The 21,372-nt window shown below is 35.5% G+C and overlaps 2 protein-coding genes across 3 annotated transcripts in view; one reads left to right on the top strand and one right to left on the bottom strand.

The window, feature by feature from the left end:
• LIAS (lipoic acid synthetase) overlaps positions 1-21,372 on the top strand; it is a 475,402-nt gene that overhangs the window by 403,972 nt on the left and 50,058 nt on the right. The window lies entirely within an intron of this gene.
• Positions 1-21,372, bottom strand: part of PDS5A (PDS5 cohesin associated factor A) — a 140,557-nt gene that overhangs the window by 88,713 nt on the left and 30,472 nt on the right. For both annotated transcript variants that reach the window (XM_082728863.1, XM_082728864.1), the window contains exons 3-4: positions 1,669-1,872; positions 474-560 (exon numbers count right to left, since the gene is read on the bottom strand). In XM_082728863.1, the coding sequence (XP_082584989.1) occupies positions 474-560; positions 1,669-1,872 (291 nt within the window). The remainder of the gene's footprint in view (positions 1-473; positions 561-1,668; positions 1,873-21,372) is intronic.

Raw genomic sequence — 21,372 nt, 5'->3', positions numbered from 1 at the left:
AATAAATAAATAGATAGATATTTACACTTGCACAGAATAGCTACACAAAAGCAAATTCAATACTACAATTTATAGAATTACAAATCTCTATTAAAGCTTACAGAAGTATATAAAATTAAAGCTGTTAAAAATTATCATATACTGTGACCTTTAAAAAGATGTATCTGTTGGCATTAACTTACTCTAGTGGAAAAATACTAAATTGTTAGAGATTAGTAGATATATATGTATACTAAATATAAGCAAGTGAAAATTAATTCAACTTAATTCCTCTTCAGATTAGAAATAAAAACAGAAAGATGAAAATAGAGTTTCAAGTAATAGGTTTTTCAGTGGAATGTACTTTATCTTAAAAAAGACATTTTATTAAGTGGGATTTGTATAAAACAAAAAATTCATCCTACATTATAAAGTTACTGTAAGGAATTTTCTATTACATGAATAGTGTGATATTTATTAAATTTTATTTTTACCTCTAATAAATAAAAGTATCTATTAAACTGTGGGCTCTTTGTATCCTCCAAACCTTTTAATTGTCTGGTAATAAACAAAAATATGTCCTGTTAAAAAAAAAATGATAAAATTAATTTAGATACAAATACTTATCATTCTTTCATAATACACTAATAATAGTCTGTATACATATTCTCCATTAAATACAATAAAAGAAAATTCTCCTTAGCCAAATGACTTGGGACTGGCTTAGTCCATTACTCCAAATAATGAGAACAAAGCAAATTATATCTTTTAAAAATGATAATAAAAATTATTACTGGCATAACTTTTTTGTCTTTCTCATTCTTGGAGAACCGTAAATTCTCTATCTTGTTGCCCTTTCTTCTACTACAGAATGTCCACTTTACTCATTATCTTCATCTTGCATCATGGCAAACAATTATCTTCATTTTAAGGACCTGGACAAGAGTCTTTCCATTACTATTTCCTACATGAAAATAGTAATTTTCAGAAGTTTGAATCTGATGTGTGACCACAAACTTGTGTGGAACAAAAATAATAATAGACTGGTTCAAGGGTTGTGCTTTTCATAACAATAGTATGCCATTTCTTAGTAAGCTTTAAAAGCTTTTTTTTTTTCCTTAAGAAGTTTTAACCCAAAATAGAATCAACATGCAAAAAAATGACTTTAGGACAATTGAAAAGAAGGCAGTTCAAAATACTAAAATTTGCCGGGAAAAAAATTATTAAGAATATGAAGTTAGCTCAAAGAGATCAATTTAAAAGAGTTCCTCAAACATTTTAAACAAAGGCAGAAACCTCTGAGATAAGCACAATATAATTTTGCATGTACTGTGCAGGGTGAAATAATCATCTGAATACATAAATTCTGTTACACTGTTGTTTTATAAAGTGTCACTAACCTACTATTTATCCCTTCAATTCAATCACCTGGGCTTTGTGATGGGTTACCATGAAGGTTACATAGAGCAGACAGGGGTTAGTTCCGATCTACATCTTTCAATGCCTCAATAAAGATACCGGTCATTTTTGTGGATATACAATGAATTTTAACTGAATAATTCATCTGTTTTACAACTTAAGATATAATCTTATGATGATGACAGGTGAGTAATAATAAAAGCTAATTCTTAAAGGTAAGCTAGAGTATAAAGTATAAAAGTAAACTAATTCTGTAAAGATTTTATTTACCTTAAGTTTATCATGGGAAGTATATGGAGCTTCTGGGGCATAGATTCGAAAAATGTCAGCCAAACAACATGCTACAAGGAGACGCACATCTTTATTGGGATTCCTGAGGAAAAATTCAGATGCAAGATGCAAGGCTAGTGGGAGATACTGCTGTTTTTCATCTTCTGAGTCCTGATCCATATCCATAAAAGTTTTTACTACCATCTGTAAAAGTACATAAAAAGAAAAAAATACTCAACTCCTGATATTTACAAATTAGAAGACATATATTTTTAAAAACTCATGTCCATTACAACACAAACTACTAGTTACTATCAGAGGATTCACAATCAATTTGTGTAAATCTTCATTTAAGACTGATCATTTTAGGTAAAATTTAACCCAGATAAAAAAATTCTTAGTCTCATACATACAACCAGATTCGTTTGATATTCTACAATATCATCAATTATGTTTCTTTTATATTTTATTATCAAAGCTGCCTTGATTTAGACTCTTTCAAACTGCTCTCATTTCACACTTTAGTAGGTTTTGGATTTCACAAAAGAAAACCATGTTTAAGCATTTTTATGTAGCTGTATTTTTTTTTTTTTAAGATTTTATTTATTTATTTGACAGAGATCACAAGTAGGCAGAGAGAGAGGAAGAGAAGCAGGCTTCCTGCTGAGCAGAGAGCCTGATGCAGGGCTTAATTCCAAGACCCTGGGATCATGACCTGAGCCTAAGGTAGAGGCTTTAACCCACTGAGCCACCCAGGCGCCCTGTAGCTGTACTTCTGATTAAAAGTTGTAATTATAAAATAACCTCTCTTATTGTTTGTAATTACAAAATTACCAAATGTACATTTTAGAATCACTCTAAAACAAAAACCAATGCTCATTATTTGGAAGAATACTGTTAAAATATTCATACTGCCCAAAGCTGTCTACAGATTCAATGCAATTCCCATAAAAAAAAAAAATATATATATATAGTATTTTTTCACAGAACTACAATGAAAAATCCCAGAATTTCTATGGAATCACAAAAGACCCTGAATTGTCAAAGCAATTTTGAGAAAGAAGAACAAAGCTGAAGGTATCATAATCCCAGATTTCATGGCATACCACAGAGCTGTAATAATCAAAACTACGTGGTTAATAGGGGATGGGGAAAATGAGTGAAGGGAGTTGAAAGCACAGGCTTCCACTTATGCAATGAATAAGTCATGGGGATGAAAGAAATATTGTCAGTAATATCATAATGATGTTTTATGGTGAGAGATGGTAGCTACACTTGTGGTGAGCACAGCATAATGCATAAAGTTGTAGAATCACCATGCTGTACATATGAAACTAATGTAACACTGTGTGTCAATTACACTTTAATAAAAAGAAAAGAGAATTTAAGAAAAAACAAACCACTAGGGTATTAGCACAGAACATATAGCTCAGAAATAAACCCAAGCCTATATGGTCAATCAATCCACCAAAGAGGCAAGAATATGGGGAAATAACAGTTTCTTCAACAAGTGTCCACTGGACAGCTACATGCAAAAGAATAAAACTGGACCACACACAAATATAAAATGGATTAAAGACCTACGTGTAATACCTGAAACCATAAGACTCCTAAAGGAAAACACTGGCAGTAATCTTTTAGACATTGACCTTAAGCAGTATTTTTCTGGATCTGTCTCCAAAAGTAACGGAAACAAAAGCAAAAATAAACTCCTAGGGGCGCCTAGGTGGCTCAGTGGGTTAAGGCCTCTGCCTTCAGCTCAGGTCATGATCCCAGGGTCCTGGGATCAAGCCCCACATCAGGCTCTCTGCTCAGTGGGGAGCCTGCTTCCTCCTCTCTCTCTCTCTGCCTGCCTCTCTGCTTACTTGTGATCTCTGTCAAATAAATAAATAAAATCTTTAACCCCCCCCCCAAACATAAATTCCTGGGGCTACATCAAGCTAAAGAGCTTTTGCACAGCAAAGAAAATCATCAATAAACCAAAAAAGGCAATCTACTGAATAGAAAATATTTATTTGCAAATGATATATCTGGTAAGGGGTTAATATCCAAAATATATAAAGATCCAGTAAGACCCAACAACAAAAAAACCGAATAATTTTTAAAAATGGGCAGAGGACTCGAACAGACATTTTTCCAAAGAAGATATCAAGATGGCCAAGACACATAAAAAGATGCTCAACTAATCACTAATCATCAGGAAAATACAAATGCAAACAACAATGCAATATCACCTCACACCCATCAGAACGGCTAGTATCAAAAATACAAGAAATAACAAGTATTAGAGAAGATGTGAAGAAAAAGGGCCCCTCCTGCACTGTTGGTGGGAATGTAAATGGGTGTAGCCACTGTGGAAAACAGCGTTGAGGTTTCTCAAGAAATTAAAAATAGAAGTACCACATGCCCCAATAATTCCACTTCTGGGTGCTTACCTGAAGAAAAAAAAAACTAATTAGAAAAGATACATGCACCCCTACGTTTATTGCAGCATTATTTACAATAGCCAAGATACAGAAGCAACCTAAATGTCTACCGATAGAGAAGAGAATAAAGGCGATACACACACACACACACACACACACACACACACACTCATACTCACACACTAGAATATTAATCTAACATAAAAAATAATGAAATCTTGCTATTCATGGTAACATGGATGAACCTTCAGGGTATTATGCTAGGTGAAATAAATGATACAGAAGCTGACTTTATCATATGTATTGAATTTTATCATCTTTTTCTGGGCATGCTGAGGTGATCATATTTTCCTCCTAATTCTGTAAGTAAAGTAAATCTCACTGACTGGTCTTATAATTTTAATCCAAGTTTCCATTCCTAAAATCTAATTCTAGCCCAAGTTTCCATTTTAAAATAACACCAACTAGGTTATAACACTTGTACATTGCTAGGTTTGAGATGCTATTATATTACTTCAATTTTTAATTTCAATTAAATTGAAAATGTAATTTCAATTACTTTATTCACAAAAGAAACTTACCTATAACAGAGATTTCTAAAGACAACTCTGTCCATTTTATTTTTAAAAAAATCTTTTAAAGATTTTTTGTTTTTTCTTATTTTAAAGAGACTGGATGAAAAGGGGGAAGGGCAGAAGGAAAGGGAGAGTATCTCAAGCATTTTCTGCACTAAGCATGGAGCCCAACATGGGGTTCAATCCCATGACCCTGAGATCATGACCCTGTCCCGAAACCAAGAGCTGGATGCTTAATCACCTGAGCCACCCAAGTGCCCCCAACCTTGTCCATTTTAGAAATGAGGTTGTACTGGCTTCAAACAAATTGATAAGTTATCCCTTTTTCCTTACTATAAGGAAAGTTTATAATAATGCTGCTTTTATCTTTCTTCCTTATATATTTAGTGAAAGTCAAATGCTCGAAGAATTATAATGGAATTCAGAAAATTTTCTGGACTAAATGACAATGAAAATATAAACTATCAATAGTTGGGGGATGCAGTTAAAGTTGTACTTATAGGAAATTTAGAGCCTTAAATGTATAAACTACAAAAGAAGAATGAAAAACCAGTGATCTACATTTCCATTGCAAGCAGTTAGAAAAATACCAAATTAAATAAAAAGAAGGTAGAATCAAAGGGGGGGGAAAAGTTCAAACAGACGTCAATGAAGTTGAAAAACATACAAAAGAGAAAAAACAAACAATGCCAAACATTGACTGTTGAAAAGACTAATAGAATGGACATGTCTCTTTAAGAATAAATCAAGGAGAAAGAAAGCAGGTACAAACTGTCAATATCAGGAATTAAAAAGAGGACATATTATATTATTCATCCTGATAAAAATAATAACACACTGGAGAGGGCTGTCACACAAAATACACTATCTGGATAATTCTATTTCTTTGAAAAGAAACTGAATCTGAAATTTAAAACCTTCCCAGAAAAAAAATCTCCAATGTTAGATGGCTTCACTGGTGAACAAAGTCCCAAGACTATGTAGATAGGTATAGCCGATCTTATTCCTAACTACTCTGATTGAAATACCAAAACTCTCCTGCCATTCTGCCACAGCTTTGTATCCTGGTTTGGTATGCAGTTACTAGTCAGTGAGAGCCTACTTGCTATTCAACTACAAACATTCCTTATCTATTAACATTTTAGTAGAGATTATCTAGTTGGAATTAGTAATATAATACAGAAGATAAACACCTGAAGTTTAGGAATTCTTAGAGAAATAAAGAGCACCAAATGGGAGTTGTGAAACTCTGAAGTCATCAGAGACAAAGTATTCTGAAGCAATCTGAGCAAGTTCAGTGGGAGGCAAGAGACAATGTAAAAAAAAAAAGGGCAAACTGTACTCCTAAATGCTATAACTAAGGAGTTTAAAATTTTATTATATAAGGAATGGGAGCTCCTATTATATAGGAAATAGGACAAAAAATATTTGTCAGAAAAATCTATGTATTTGTCATCTATTGCTGTGTGACAAAATACCCCCAAACTCTGTACCTTAAAATAATACACATATACTTGTCACACAGTTTCTATGCAGGTGGAATTGGGAGAGTGATTTGGCTTGGTGGCTTTGCTCGGACTCTCTAATGAAATTGTAATCCATCAAAGCAGTAATCATCTGAAGGTCTAATGGGCCTACCAGGTGTGCTATGAAAGTAGTAGCTCATTCACATGGTTGGTAAACTGGCACTGGCTTTGGCAAAAGGCATCAGGGGCTCTCCGGACAGCTGCTCTAAATGTCCTCATGGGATGGCGCTGGCTTTCTCCCAGAGAGTGATACAAGAGCGCCAAGTCATAAATGGCAATATTTTATGAACTAACCTTCAAAAACCTACACTGTCACTTCTGAAATAGCCTATTAATTACTCAGGACAGCCCTATTCAGTCGAAATATAAGGAAATGAGGCTCATTCAGGGCCATCTTGGAGGCTAACTACCATATTATGTCTCATAATATTTACATCTTCTTTGATACTCTCTCATAAAGACGCCAGTTTTGGTTTTGTGACTTTAGGCCAATGGGACTTTACCAAGCATAATGCAAGGCGAGGCCTGGTGCACAGAGAGGCTGGGATGCTTCCTACTGGAACCCAGCAGCCACACTGTTAGGAAGACCAGACTATCCAAGAAAGAAGAGACCATACACAGAACCCTCGAAAATGAGACAACATTTAAAGGCAGACTACATAGAAAGCTCAAAGCCCTCCCTAGCTGAGTTCCCAGCTAAAGTTAGCTTGTAGGAGTAACCCTGCCTTACACCACATGGGGCAATCATATCACAGAGCTGTGAGGAATAATAATTTTAACCCATGAGGTTTTGTTCTACTATACAGCAACGATTAAATTAAACCACATCCATTCTGCAGTTTTTAATATGCCTTTCTGTACTGAAGCAGGAAAGCTAAAAATTATATATCCTTGGTCATCTTACATTAAGGGTTACAGTTATAACCTAGTTTAGCCAATCAGAAGCACTTATTCCTGATTTGGAAAGTGGAAGCATGGAAGAGGTTGTGTTGCTATTGCTTCTGCTATTTTCTTTTTTTGGCTGGCACCTACGGAGCGAAGGCATTTTGTGGTGTGTGGCAGAAGCAGCATTAAGCTTTGTCAAGACAGACAGGAAGGATTCATCCATTTTGTGCTGGTACTGATCTTTCAGGTGTGGGAGGCTCTGAAGCAATCATTATGGCAATAGTTTACTCGTGACAATATTTCTGAGAGGTAGGTATTATTGTCATCTAAGTTTATGGTTAAGGAAAGTTGTGCACTTGTAGGTAATCTGCCCTGGTTCACAGAGTCCCAGAACAAGATCAATCCTTAGCACAGAAGGGAGGGAAGAAAGAAAATATTAGAGGGCAGCACATATAGATAAAGGTATAATTTAGATGAAATTTGGTTTCAGATAAATATCACATAAATGGATGTTTGAACTGGGGAGCACAATATAAAGTGTATTCCTTAACATGGGTTGTGGTTTAAAAAAAAAAAAAAGATCTTTGAAAGCTGTGACAGTCGTTATTATATTAGTTCCCCACCAGTATCTTATATCCTTTTTATTATTTTTATAAATATTTTACGTATTTATCTGATAGAGAGATAGCACAAGTAGGCACAAGTAGGCAGAGTGGCAGGCAGAGGGAGAGGGAGCAGGAGCCCCAACTTGGGCTCAATCCAGGGACTCTGGGATCACGACCCAAGCCAAAGGCAAACGCCCAACCGACTGTGCCATCCTGGTGCCTCTCTTTATATCCTTTTCAAAGTACCATATGATTTCACTTACACGAGGTACAAAGAGTAGTCACATTTATAGAGACAAAGTAGAACAGTGATTATCAGTGATTAACAACAGGAGGGAATGAGGACTTAGTATTTAAAGAGGACTTTGTGTACTTTTAATGGGTACAGAGTTTCAGTTATGGATGATGTAAAAAGTTCTGGAGATGGATGGTGCCGATGATGTACAACAATGTGAATGTACCTAACACCACTCAACTGTACACTTAAAAATGGTTAAAATGGTAAATTCTATGTTACTTATATTTAACCACAATTTAAAAAATCAAGTACAAATGACTTCTAAAACTGGGGAGATATTTTCTTAGCTATATGTTAATTAATGTTACAACCAGGTGAAATAAACACCAATATATCAAAACATGTAAACAAAACAAAACAAAAAAATAAAGTTCAGGATGAAATAATAGTAGTATAATAAAAATAAAACACAAAAGAACATATGATTCTTGGGAATCAGCTAGTTAGGTTTTCAAAACTTTCAGAAAGGAATGCTATTAATATACTCATAAAATATAGACAAGTATAGCATGAATGACCTAACCTGGCAAAAATACAGATGAGGATGACTACACATCACTGTCCCTATGAGCCCAAATACAAACATCAAAAATGGAATCTTAAAGCGAATACAGTATTTTTGTTATAAATGGCTTTGTGCTCATATAGAACATGGGAGTAGGCAGAGAGGAAAAGAGGAGTAAAGTTAATATCTGGAGAACACAGGAGACTCTTTTTTACTATTCTTGTAGCTTTTCTAAGTCTGAAATTTTATCAAACTAAAAAACTAAAATTAAAAATGAATGCATTTACCACAAAATACAAGTCATATATATTAATTAATAGCTGAAATGAAAGTTTCACCAAACGGACTTGTCTTAAAAAAAAAAAGTTTCTGATTTTAAAAGAACATATTTACCATTGCATAATTAGCTCAATACACAGATGTTACAGATCTAGGAATACAATGACACAAAGTATTCTAATTCTACTTTAAAACCTTAAAAAAATAAATTGAATTACAGGTTTCTCAAGAAAATAATTTTGTTTGTTAACATATGTATCCTCAATGATTAGAACACTGACTGGCACAAAGTGGGTGGGCATATACCTTTTTAAGAAAAAAACATTAGAATTCACAAAATGCATCTCTCTCTCTTTTTTTAAAAGATTTTATGTGTTTATCAGAGAGAGAGACCAAGCACAAGCAGGGAGAACAGCAGACAGAAGCAGGCTCCCCACTGAGCAAGGAGCCAGACGTGGGACTCAATCCCAGGACCCCGGGATCACGACCTGAGCCAAAGGCAGACGCTTAACCAACTGAGCCACCCAGGCATCCTGCAGAAAACACATCTTTAACATCTACTCTCATTACATATACATATGAGTGTTTTATATATATGTGTGTGTGTGTATGTGTGTGCATGTACACACACACCAACACTGTGACCCCTGATTTTTATTCCTACCGTTCTGGCATAAAACTTACTTGGTTCTAGATAATCAATTAGTAAGTATATATCTGTTTGCTAGAAATTTATTCAGAATTTTTAAGTAAATATAATCCTAAACATGGGTCTACAGCAGGGGTCACAACCAGAGAAGAGTGACATGGAAATAAGGACTGGGAAGAAATGGAGAACACACACTGCAACTAAAGACAGAGTGAGCTTTATTTCCAGGTGACAGTGCAGTAAAATATTGCAAAATCATCCAGGTGTTCAGGATACAACAAAATTTTAAGTGAAATCATCTGATTTGAGAATTTTAGCAACTCCAAAAAGTTCCCACTATTGCAAAGGAAAAGCAAAACATGTCTACATGTTCTATGTGGTCCTCAAATCAACAATTTAAAAACTGTTGGAAATAATTTAAGGAAAATGTCAATACAGCTATCTTTTCAGGTAAATAAATTATTTTGAAAAGTTGTTTTCCCTCTTCTTTTGTACTTAATAGAGAAATACAAGTCTTTAAACAGGTTTAAAAAAACTATGAAGAGGGACGCCTGGGTAGCTCAGTTGGTTAAGCATCTGCCTTGGGCTCAGGTCATGATCCCAGGGTCCTGGGATTGAGTTCCACATCGGGTTCCCCGCTCAGCAAGGAGTCTGCTTCTCCCTTTTTGTGCTATTTTTCTCTCTGACAAATAAATGTTACTTTTTAAACTACTTATTTATTTATTTATTTATTTATTTATTTATTTATTTATTTATTTATTTGACAGACACAGATCACAAGCAGGCAGAGAGGCAGGCAGGGTGGGTGGGGTATGAAAGCAGGCTCCCCCGACACAGGGCTCAATCCCATAATCCTGAGATCATGACCTGAGCCGAAGGCAGAGGCCTTAACCCACTGAACAACCCAAGCGCTCCAATGACAAATAATTTTTTTTTTTTAAATCTTAAACAAACAAACAAAAACCTATTAAGGGGGGTGCCTGGGTGGCTCAGTCATTAAGTGTCTGCCTTCAGCTCAGGTCATGATCCCAGAGTCCTGGGATGGAGCCCCACATTGCATCTTGATTTTTCATCTTAAGTATTATATTAACTGGTGTTTTCTGCAGATGCCTTTTATCCAGTTGAAAAGCTCTCTTTTATTACTTTTTTTAAATTTTAAGACTTTATTTATTTGACAGAGAAACAGAGGGGGGGGGCACAAGCACAGGGAGTGGGAGAGGGAGAAGCAGGCTCCTTGCTGAGTAAGGAGCCTGATATGGGGCTTGATCCCAGGACCTTGGGTTCATGACCTGAGCTGAAGGCAGTCAATTAACAACTGAGCCACCCAGGCACCCTGCTACCTTTTATTCCTAAAGTGCTATTAGTTTTTATGATGTGTTGGATCTTTTTTCTCAGATACTTTTTCTACAATTACTAAGATAACAACATGAGTTTTCCATTTTATAGTAGTTTATGTTGAACTACATTAATATTTAAATACTAAGCCAAATTTGGGGCACCTGGGTGGCTCAGATCATGATCCCAAGGTCCTGGGATTGAGCCCCGCATCGGGCTCTCTGCTCAGTGGGGAGCCTGCTTCCCTTCCTCTCTCTGCCTGCCTCTCTGCCTACTTGTGATCTATCTGTCAAATAAATAAATAAGATCTTTTAAAAAAAAATACTAAGCCAAATTTGTACTCCAAGAAAGGAGGAGTGAATTTGCCTCCCACCTGCAGGGGACATCTGATGGTGTAGACATTTTTGGTTGTAACATAGAGAAAAGGACTTCTATTGGCATGTACTGCATTGAGGCCAAAGATGTTGCTCAACAATGCATAGGACAGCTCCCCACAACCACCAATTGCAGGTTGAGTGAGTCAACAGGACCATGGTTGAGAAACATGATCTAACAAGAGGTTAGGCTATTTTATTGCTCTTTTCACTTTGCATATTGCATCTGAGATCTATCCGTGTTGTTGTATGTATCGGTTAATTTGTTCCTTTTAACCAAGAAGTATTTTGGTAGGGATATAGTTTAAATACCTTATTTATTTGATAGAGAGAGAGAGAGAGTACAAGTAGGCAGAGCAGCAGGCAGAGGGAGAAGGAGAAGTAGGCTCTCTGCTGAGTAGGGCCAGATGTGTGGCTCAATCCCAGGACCTTGGGATCATGACCTGAGTCAAAGGCAGCTGCTTAAATGACTGAGCCACCCAGGTACCCCAGGAATATAGTTTAAATATATTTTACATATATTTATTTGTGTAATATATTTCATAGAATTTCAATCATTTTACTTTTTTTGAGACATGTTGGCCTAGTATTTGGACTAGTTTTTGACAATTAATGAATGAAGCCACTATAGGTATTTATGTATAAGCTTTTCTGTAAACATGTTTATATTGTATCTCTTGGGTAAAAACCTAAGAGTTGGATTGTTGGGTTATATACTAACTGCATATTCACCTTTAATATTTATACAAACTGCCAAAACATTTTCCAAAGTCATTGTATTATTGTGCATTCCCAGAAACACTGGATGAGAGAGGCAGCTGCTCTTCAGTAACCTTGCTGAGACAGTTTTAGTTTTCTGTTTATTCTTAGCTATACTAGTGGGGATGTAGTGGCATCTTGTTGTGGTTTTAATTTGTATTTTCTCTCTTCTTTCTTTTTTTTTAAAGGGGGAGGGGGAGGGGCTTGAGATCAGGACCTGAGCCAAAACAAGAGTCAGATGCTTAATTGACTGGGCCACCCAGGCTCCCCTTAATTTGTATTTTCTAATAAAATTAAACAAATAAAATTCAAAACTGAGCATCTTTTCACATATTTGTTTGCTGTTTGTACATTTTCTTGGTAAAGTGTCCTGTCAAATCTCTCGCTTTTTTTTTCTGTTAAATGAGTTTTGAGAATTCTTTATATATTCTGGATACCAATTCTTTATTATATATGTATTTTGCAAATATTCTCTCTCAATGTCTGGCTCATCTTTTAAGTTTCTTAACAATATAGAATGCTTTAAGGATGATTTAAATGATCAAGTCCAATTTATCAATTTTTTTCTCTTATGGTTTGTGTTTTTTATATCTGACCCTAAGATGTATTTGCCTAAACAAAGCCTGCAAAGTTTTCCTCCTGAATTTTTTGTAGACCATCTATAGTTTTAGGTTTTTACATTTATGTCTATAATTCATTCTGAGTTAATTCCTATATGTCCTGTGCGTTTCAGGTAAAGGTGTTCAGGCACCATTTGTATAAAAGACTATGCTTTTTCTCTTGAACAATCTTGGCATCTTTGTTGAAAATAAAACTGACTGTAATGTGTAGGTCTATTTTTGGACTCTCCATTATGTTACACTGCTCTATTTATCTATCCTTTTAATAATACCACATAGTTTTGATTACTGTAGCTTCACATTAAGTTTTGAAATCAGGTAGGCTTATGAGTCCTCTAACACAGTATAAAAATAGGAGAAAGATATGAACAGACACTTTACAAAAAAAATTACACACTGGTGGGAGGAATATACATGTATGTCAAAACTTGTCAAACTTACGTCCTGAGAGCAATTCTCTGACACCAACTAGGTGTACAACATTTCAATTCAGTATTCTATTTTTTAGGAATACATTTTAAAATAATAATTAAACAATATAATGCTTGAGGTCTGCTTCAGGACTTCATTATTCTGCTTTGTCCATTTTTGGATCTGTTTGAATTTTTCCATAATAAAAAGTGACAAAATTTATAAAATAATATTACATGTACCATAAGAATCTCAGATTCCCTTTAAAGCAACTAATCTGATTACCTTTTAGATAACGTAAGGACTTCAAAAATTTCAACTCCATTAAAAATGAGAGGAGGAAGTGGGAGAAGGGGAAAGGAAGAGGTATACAAGGAAAATGGAGACCTAGAGATATTAAGTTAAAAAAAAAATGCAATGAGTTAATGCCAGTTCTAGGGCTAAAAACTAAAACCTGCACCTCAGGATTAATAATCTAATACCTTCTTGACACCATTTTAACTCTCACATGTCAGGGCTTTAAATTTTCAAACTGTTTTTTTATTTTCCATTTTACTTATAATTCTGTCTTTTCTGCACTAGGACTTTTAAATACTGTAAAGGCAATAAAAATGTATTCATTTGTGTGGTCCGAATCTATAAAACTGTACACAGCACTCTATTTGATGAATTATGAATGAAACCATTAGTTTAGATAATCTCTACCTGTATCCTAATCTTCAAACAACAACAAAAAAATCTACCTTTCAGGGGTGAAAACATGTGAGCTTGGAGTTACATAAATCTTGTGATTTTTATATTAATATGGTGGCTCACTCACTAAGTGTACACATGGACTGCTAGATTAGAATGAGTACTGAGCTGTTTGCCAGCATGTACTCCTTTCCACTTTTATATAATTACTTGTAACATAAATCCTACCATCTAATGTAAATTTGGGGTGAAATATGAGAGAAGCAGTGAGGCAGGAGCACAGTTAATGCATAAGCCATTAGAACTACAAAAATAAAGTCTGTCTAATACACATTCTGATTTGGGAGTTAAACAGATTAGAGCAACTTTTGGGCTTAATGCTCAAAGTTTAAGTGACACACTGACCAAACTTATCACATTATTATTTTGTCTTTTCATTGCACTAGATTTTAAATGTCTTTCAAGAAAACTTTGGTATTCTTTTTTTCTTTTCTTAAAGGTTTCATTTATTGGGCACCTGGCTGGGTCAGTGGGTTAAAAGCCTCTGCCTTCCGCTCAGGTCATGATCCCAGGGTCCTGGGATCCAGCCCGGCATCAGGCTCTCTGCTCAGGAGGGAGCCTGCTTCCCTTTCTCTCTCTCTGCCCGCCTCTCTGCCTACTTGTGATCTCTGCCTGTCAAATAAATCTTAAAAAAAAAAAAAAAAAAAAAGATTTCATTTATTTATTTGACAGAGAGAAAAACAGCAAGAGGAGGAACACAAACAGGGAGTAGGAGAGGGAGATTTCTACTGGGCAGGGAGCCCAATGTGGGGCTCGATCCCAGGACCCTGGGATCATTACCTGAGCCAAAGGCAAATGCTTAATCGACTGAAACACCCAGGTACCCCAAAACCTCAGTATTCTTTTCTTTTTTAAAAGATTTTATTTATTTATTTATTTGACACAGAGAGAGAGATCACAAGTAGGCAGAGAGGCAGGCAGAGAGAGGGTGAAACAGGCTCCCTGCTGAGCAGAGAGCCCAATACATGGCTCAATCCCAGGCACTGGAGATCTTGACCTGAGCCAAAGGCAGAGGCTTAACCCTCTGAGCCACTCAGGTGCCCCAAAACTTCAGTATTCTTAAGGGCCCTGACTGTTTATCTCAAAAGTAAGTTATCTTAATACTGAGTACAGTTTATACAACTTACATTCCTTCTTACACCATACCTTATCTTACTCTCATTTTCAAAATCAAACTCAATACTTCTAAGTTATTCTTAAGACATCTATTTTAATGTCACCATAATTCAAACAATGGTTCCCATTGACCAGTATCTTCTGACATTTAAAACATCATAATTTATACTTTTATGTTACTTTGATGTATGTATATATCCATGTACAAATATATATGTATGCATATACTTGTAAATATAAAATGTTATATACTGATTTCAATCACAACTCTAATCAAACTATATTATCTTACAAAAACATCCCAAGCATCATTTTTTTAAAATTTATTTATTTGAGAAAGAATCTGAAGTAGACTTCATACTAAGTGCAAAGCCTGATCTGGGCTTGATCTCGCCACCACGAGATCATGACCTGAGCTGAAACCAGGAGATGGACACTTAACCAACAGAGCCAACCTAGGTAGGTGTCCCATCCTAACCATCTTTAAGGCTTTGCACGGAAAAAAGAAAGAACTCATAGAGAGCACAACACTTAACTGAAGAAATATATGAATAGGCCCTAGAACTGCTTCTACCTCTAACTATCCTCCTCACTCAAAACATTTTTCTTTTAAGATGTTATTTATTTACTTGAGAGAGAACGTGCACACAAGCAGGGGGAACAGGAGAGGAAGAAGCAGGCTCCCTGGTGAGCAGGGAAAATGATGGAGGACTTAATCCCAGGACGCTGGGATCATGACCTGAGCCAAAGGCAGACGCTTAATTGGTTCAGCCACGCAGGCACCCCAAAATATACTCTTGATTAAAATATTAATTAACTTAAAAATTTCTGCCAAATTCTACTTCCTCTTCCTTTGTTTTTTTAGAGAAAGAGGCAGAAACAGTGCACACACAAGTTGGGAGAGGGGAAAGGCAGGAGGAGAGAGAGAATCTTTACGCCCAGCATGAGCCCCACATGGGGCTCAATCTCACAACTCTGAGATCATGAACTGAGCCAAAATCAAGAGTTGGATGCTTAACCCACGGAGGCACCCAGATGCCCCTCTGCTTCCTCTTCTTGATGCCCATTTGATCTCATCTAAATGGATCTCTGACTCCTCTGAACAGAAAACAGAGTACCAATTACAAAGCATTTATACTATGGTGTCACCTTGCTGTACTGGATAATGTAAAAATCATGTATTCTCAAGATTTTGATCTCTAAGACCTAGGTGCCACATTTTACATATTCTACACTGGTCTTGTAAAGTAAGGTAGAAGTGCGTATTTTCTGAGGGAATGAAATGTACTAATACACTTTCTGACATGCTCTAGACTTTAGTGGTCTGAGAATGTAAATCTCTAAAATTCTTACTTGTCAATAACAATGTACACATTTCAAGACTAAGTGCTAATATTAAAACAAAACAAAACATTAAAAATAGGACTACCATATGATTCAGCAATTCTACGTCTGGATATTTATGTGAAGAAAACAAAAACACTGGGGCGCCTGGGTGGCTCAGGTCATGATCTCAGGGTCCTGGGATCGAGCCCCCATCCAGCCCTGCATGGAATCGGGCTCTCTGTTCAGCAGAGAGCCTGCTTCCCTTCCTCTCTCTGCCTGCCTCCCTGCCGACTTGTGATCTCTCTCTGTGCCCCCCCCCCCAAAAAAATCTTAAAAAAAAAAAAAAAAAAAAAAAGAAGGAAAACAAAAACACCAACTTGAAAAGATATGTACACCTTCATGTTTACTGCAGCATTATTTACAACACTCAAGATACGGAAACAACTTGTGTCCACAGAAGAATGGATAAAGAAATTGTGTTTTTTTTTTTAAGATTTATTTATTTATTTGACAGACAGAGATCACAAGTAGGTAGAGAGGCAGGCAGAGAGAGAGGAGGAAGCAGGCTCCCTGCTGAGCAGAGAGCCCAATGTGGGGCTCGATCCCAGTACCCTGGGATCATGACGGGAGCCGAAGGCAGAGGCTTTAACCCACTTAGCCACCCAGGCGCCCCAGAAATTGTGTTTTTTTAAACACGCACTCTCACATCATGATATTACTCAACTACAAAACAGATATGAAACCTTGTTATTTTCAAAACATGGATGAACCTCAAAGGCATTATGCTAAAAGTAAAATAAGTCAGAAAAAGACAAATACCATATGCTCTCTCTTATATGTGGGATCTTAAAAAACAAAAACAAAACACCAAGCCCACAGGCTCAGAGAAAAAATGGTGGTTGCCAAAGGTGGGGGATGTGGGGTAGGAGAAATGGGTGAAGTGTTTATTTTTTTAGTTTAAGATGAATAATTCCTAATGAAAAAACAAAGAAATCCTGCACCTGGGCAAGAGGGGGGAAAAACCCACAAGAAACAACAACAAAGCATCAATACAGCTATTTCATTCAATTTCAACAAATTAAGTTATTCTTGGGAAAAATTCAAAAAGCTGTCTTACTAACAAGCCAGTAGAGATTATTTGAGGATACAATTTGTTTTGTTACTAATATGTTTAGTTGATGTTAGTATTCTTTAATGAGACATTATTATTTTATACCTAAATTGTGTGGTATAGAAAAGTTAGATGCTACACATACCACTACCCTCTTCCTAAACTCCAAACCCCAATTTATTCTAAAGGCCCATTCTATTAGTCCCAAGCCATTTAATAAGTATATACTATAAAACTACACTTTCAAGGACTCCTGAAAGTTTCTTAACTAGAGGAAATGTTTTACTACATTTAATTCCACTTTTAAGGTAATCCAGTCCTACCAGGGTCCTAAAAATAACCTGGATACTGACTGTAACAGAAACAAGTCATCACAGAAGCTATTTAAGCTTCAAGGGAAATTTATAAGGTCCTAAAATATGAATAGCCTTGAAGCCTCACATCTGTACTGAGATTTCAGAGGTTTCTGACTTTGGTTTTAACAGAATCACAGATGTTCTTGGGGTAGCAGGTTGAAGGATAAAATGAGTGAAGTCAACATTATACAAACCAATTAATTATTCTACAGTTTGACCCTCATGTAACAGAAAAAATTCTCAATGAAGGCAGATACAATGAATCTGTAATAGTACTAGTAACTTTTATTTATTGAGTTTTTGCTATGTTTGGGAATATTTCAAGTAATTTAAATGTTCTATTAACTCCTCTAATACACTGATTACTTATGGGAGGGATTATCATCATCATTTAATAGATGAGGAAACTGAGGCTAAGTAACTTGCTCCAGGGCATAAACATTCAAATCCAGGCAGTGTGGCTTATCACTCTAGTGTCCCTCTTACCACTCATCCTATACATTATATATAGTATAGTAGAGCAGGACAAGTGGTTGTCCAAAATGACTACAGAAAATTAAAATACCTACACATACAGAGAGTACACTGTTGAAACTATACTGTGGCAGTGCTATAAATTCTAAGTGTTTATGTTATGTTTCCAAGCCAACTCAAAGGGCCTATTTTCCTCACAATGTAACGAGGTGAAGACCATAGTAGAGAACTTGGATGGCAGGAGATGGCAGCTTAATAGATACTGTTAATATATTAATTTAACTTCAAGTTTTCTAGTTTTCCTTTTCCTAAAGGTGGGTTATTTGCCCTATTCTTAAAATGATCCATCATTATCCAAGATCTTTCTACCGAAAAATGCAATGAGGGGACGCCTGGGTGGCACAGTTGGTTAAGTGTCTGCCTTCAACTCAGGTCATGACTCCAGGGTTGAGTCCCCATTGGGGAGCCTGCTTCCCCTCTGCCTGCCACTCCCACTGCCGGTGTTCCCTCTCTCAAGAGCTCTGTCAAATAAACAAATAAAATCTTTGAAAAAAAATGCAAAGTAACTGGCTTATATCAAGGTTAAGTTGATTAAAATTTGGAAGAAAGAAGAAGAAAAACAAGGTTAAAGCAGACAGTTATATACACGTGGGAAAAAACAGATGGAATTAATTATGGCACGCAGAGTGAAAGCGAGAGGATAACCAATTTTAAGTATAGGGAAATTCGCTAGGGGCAAAATGAAAAGGCAATGGTGGGAAAGGGTAGACAGTGGCAGGGAAGCAGAACTGGACAAAGGCTTCTATATCAGTTGCCAGAAAATATTTCTGCCCAAAAGAACTTGGTAATTGCTACAGAAAAGTTAAATCAAAAGCTGGTTTTTTAAAAGGATCAACAATATGGACAAATCTTTAGCTAAACAGTCGAAGAAAAAAGAGAGAAGACTCAAGTGACTGGAATCAGAAATGAAAGAGAAGGATATTGCTATTGACCACACTGAAATAAGAAGGATTTTAAAGGAATACTATGAAGAACTGTATGCTAATAAATTACACAACTTAGATGAAAAGCATAAATTCTTAGAATAACACAACTCAAGAAAAAATAGAAAATCTGAATAAATTTATAACAAATGAAGAGACTGAATTAGCAATAAACAATATACACAAAGAAAAGCCCAGGTCCAGGTGACTTTTACTGATAAATTCTACTTAACATTTAAATAATTAATACTAACTTTCCCCAAACTCCCAAAAAATAAGATGATGAAACACTTCTAACTCATTTTATGAGGTCAATATTAACCTAATTCCAAAATTAGACAAGATATCATAGGAAAACTGTAGACTAATCTCTTAAAAAATACGGATGCAAAAATCTTCAACAAAATACCAGCAAAAAAAAATCCAACAACATATAAAAAGAATTATACATTATGACCAAGTGGGATTTATGCCAGGGAAACAAGGTTGATATATCACTCGAAAAATCAATTAATTTAAAACATCAATATCAACAGAATAAAAACACAAAAGTCACATGATCATCTTAGTAGATGCAGAAAAAGAGTTTCACAAAATCCAACACTCTTTGATAATAATACTCAAGAAACTAAAGGGGAAATTCAACATGATAGAGGGCATTTATAAAAAATCCACAGACATCATTCTTAATGGCAGAAAACTGGATGTTTTCCCACTAAGATGAGGAACAAGGCAAAGAGGTCTGCTTTTATCACTTCTATTTAACTTTATACTGAAGGTTCTGACCAGGACACATGAGCAAGATAAAGACATAAAAACATGCAGATTAGAAAAGAAGTACAGTTATCTTTATTCACAGACTACATGATCTTATATATAAAAATGCCTAAGGAATTCATTAAAACCAATTAAAATAAGTTTAGGAAGGGTGAAGGATCCAAGATCAGTATATAAAAATCAATCAAATTTCTAAATACTTGGAATAAACAATCTGAAAATAAAATTAAGAAAACAATTCCATTTACAGTGGTATAAAAATATAAATTATATTTAAAATTAACATAGGAAGTATAAAACTTATACTCTGAAAACTACAAAATATTGTTAAAAGCAATCAAAGCTCTAAACAAATGGAGAAACATCCCATGTTCATGGATGAGAAGACTTAGCACTGTTAGGATGGAAATAGTCCCCAAGAGGATATACACCTTCAATGAAATTTCACATCTGAATTCAAGCTGACTTCTTTGCAGAAATTGACATGCTGATGTAAAATTCATACAGAATAGCAAAAACAATGCTGAAGAACAACTAAGTAGGAGGATTCATACTTCCTGATTTCAAAACTTACTAAAAAGCAACAGTAATCATGATAGTATATAAAGTTCTCATCACAAGGAGAAAAACCATTTTTTAAGATATTTATTTTGAGAGAGAACCCATGTGCACTCAGGGAAGAGGGGCAGAGGAGAAAGAGTCACAAGTAGACTCCCCCATGGGGTTCAATCCCATGATCCCAAAAGATTATGACCAGAGCCGAAACCAAGAGTCAGACACACAAACAACTGTGCCATTCTGGTGCCCCTTCCCACCAGAAATCATTTTAAAATCTACACAAGCTGGACATTAACCAAACTTACTGTAGTAATCACTTCACAATATATGTAGGTCTAGTTATTATGTGGTATGCCTCAAATTTATACAGTGTTGTATATCAATCATATCTCAATAAAACTGGAGGAGGGGGGAGGCAGTGTGGTACTGGCACAAGGACAGGTATAAAATCAATGGGAACAGAATTAAGGGTATCGTATAAACCCACACATCAATGATCAACTTATTTTCAACATATGTACCAAAGCTATCCAATGGGGAAAGAACAGCATTTTTAATAAATGATGCTAGAGAAAGAACAGTTTTTTCAATAAATGGTGCTGGGACAACTGAATAGTCACTTGCAAAAGACTGAATGTGCACCCTCACACAATGCAGAAAAATAAACAATTTTGACCAATTTCAATTTCTTGAATACTCTGACTGAAAGAGATCAAAGACCTACATATAAGAGCTAACACTGTAAAACTCTTTACAAAAAACAGGCATAAATCTTTGGGACCTTAGTTTAGGCAATGGTTATTAGATATGACACCAAAAGTATAAGTGACAAAAGAAAAAAAAGATAAACTGTGGCTTTTATCAAGATGAAGTACTTATACGCCAAGGACATCATAAAGTGAAAAGACAACCCAAAAAACAGGAGAAAATCTCTCCAAATCATCTACCTGATAAGGAGCCTATATCCAAAATAAAAGAACTCTTACAATTCAATAATAAAAAG

This window comes from Mustela nivalis (genome assembly GCF_964662115.1).
Source record: "Mustela nivalis genome assembly, chromosome: 4".
Taxonomy (NCBI): domain Eukaryota; kingdom Metazoa; phylum Chordata; class Mammalia; order Carnivora; family Mustelidae; genus Mustela; species Mustela nivalis.
This window is presented reverse-complemented; position numbering and strand designations above follow the sequence as displayed.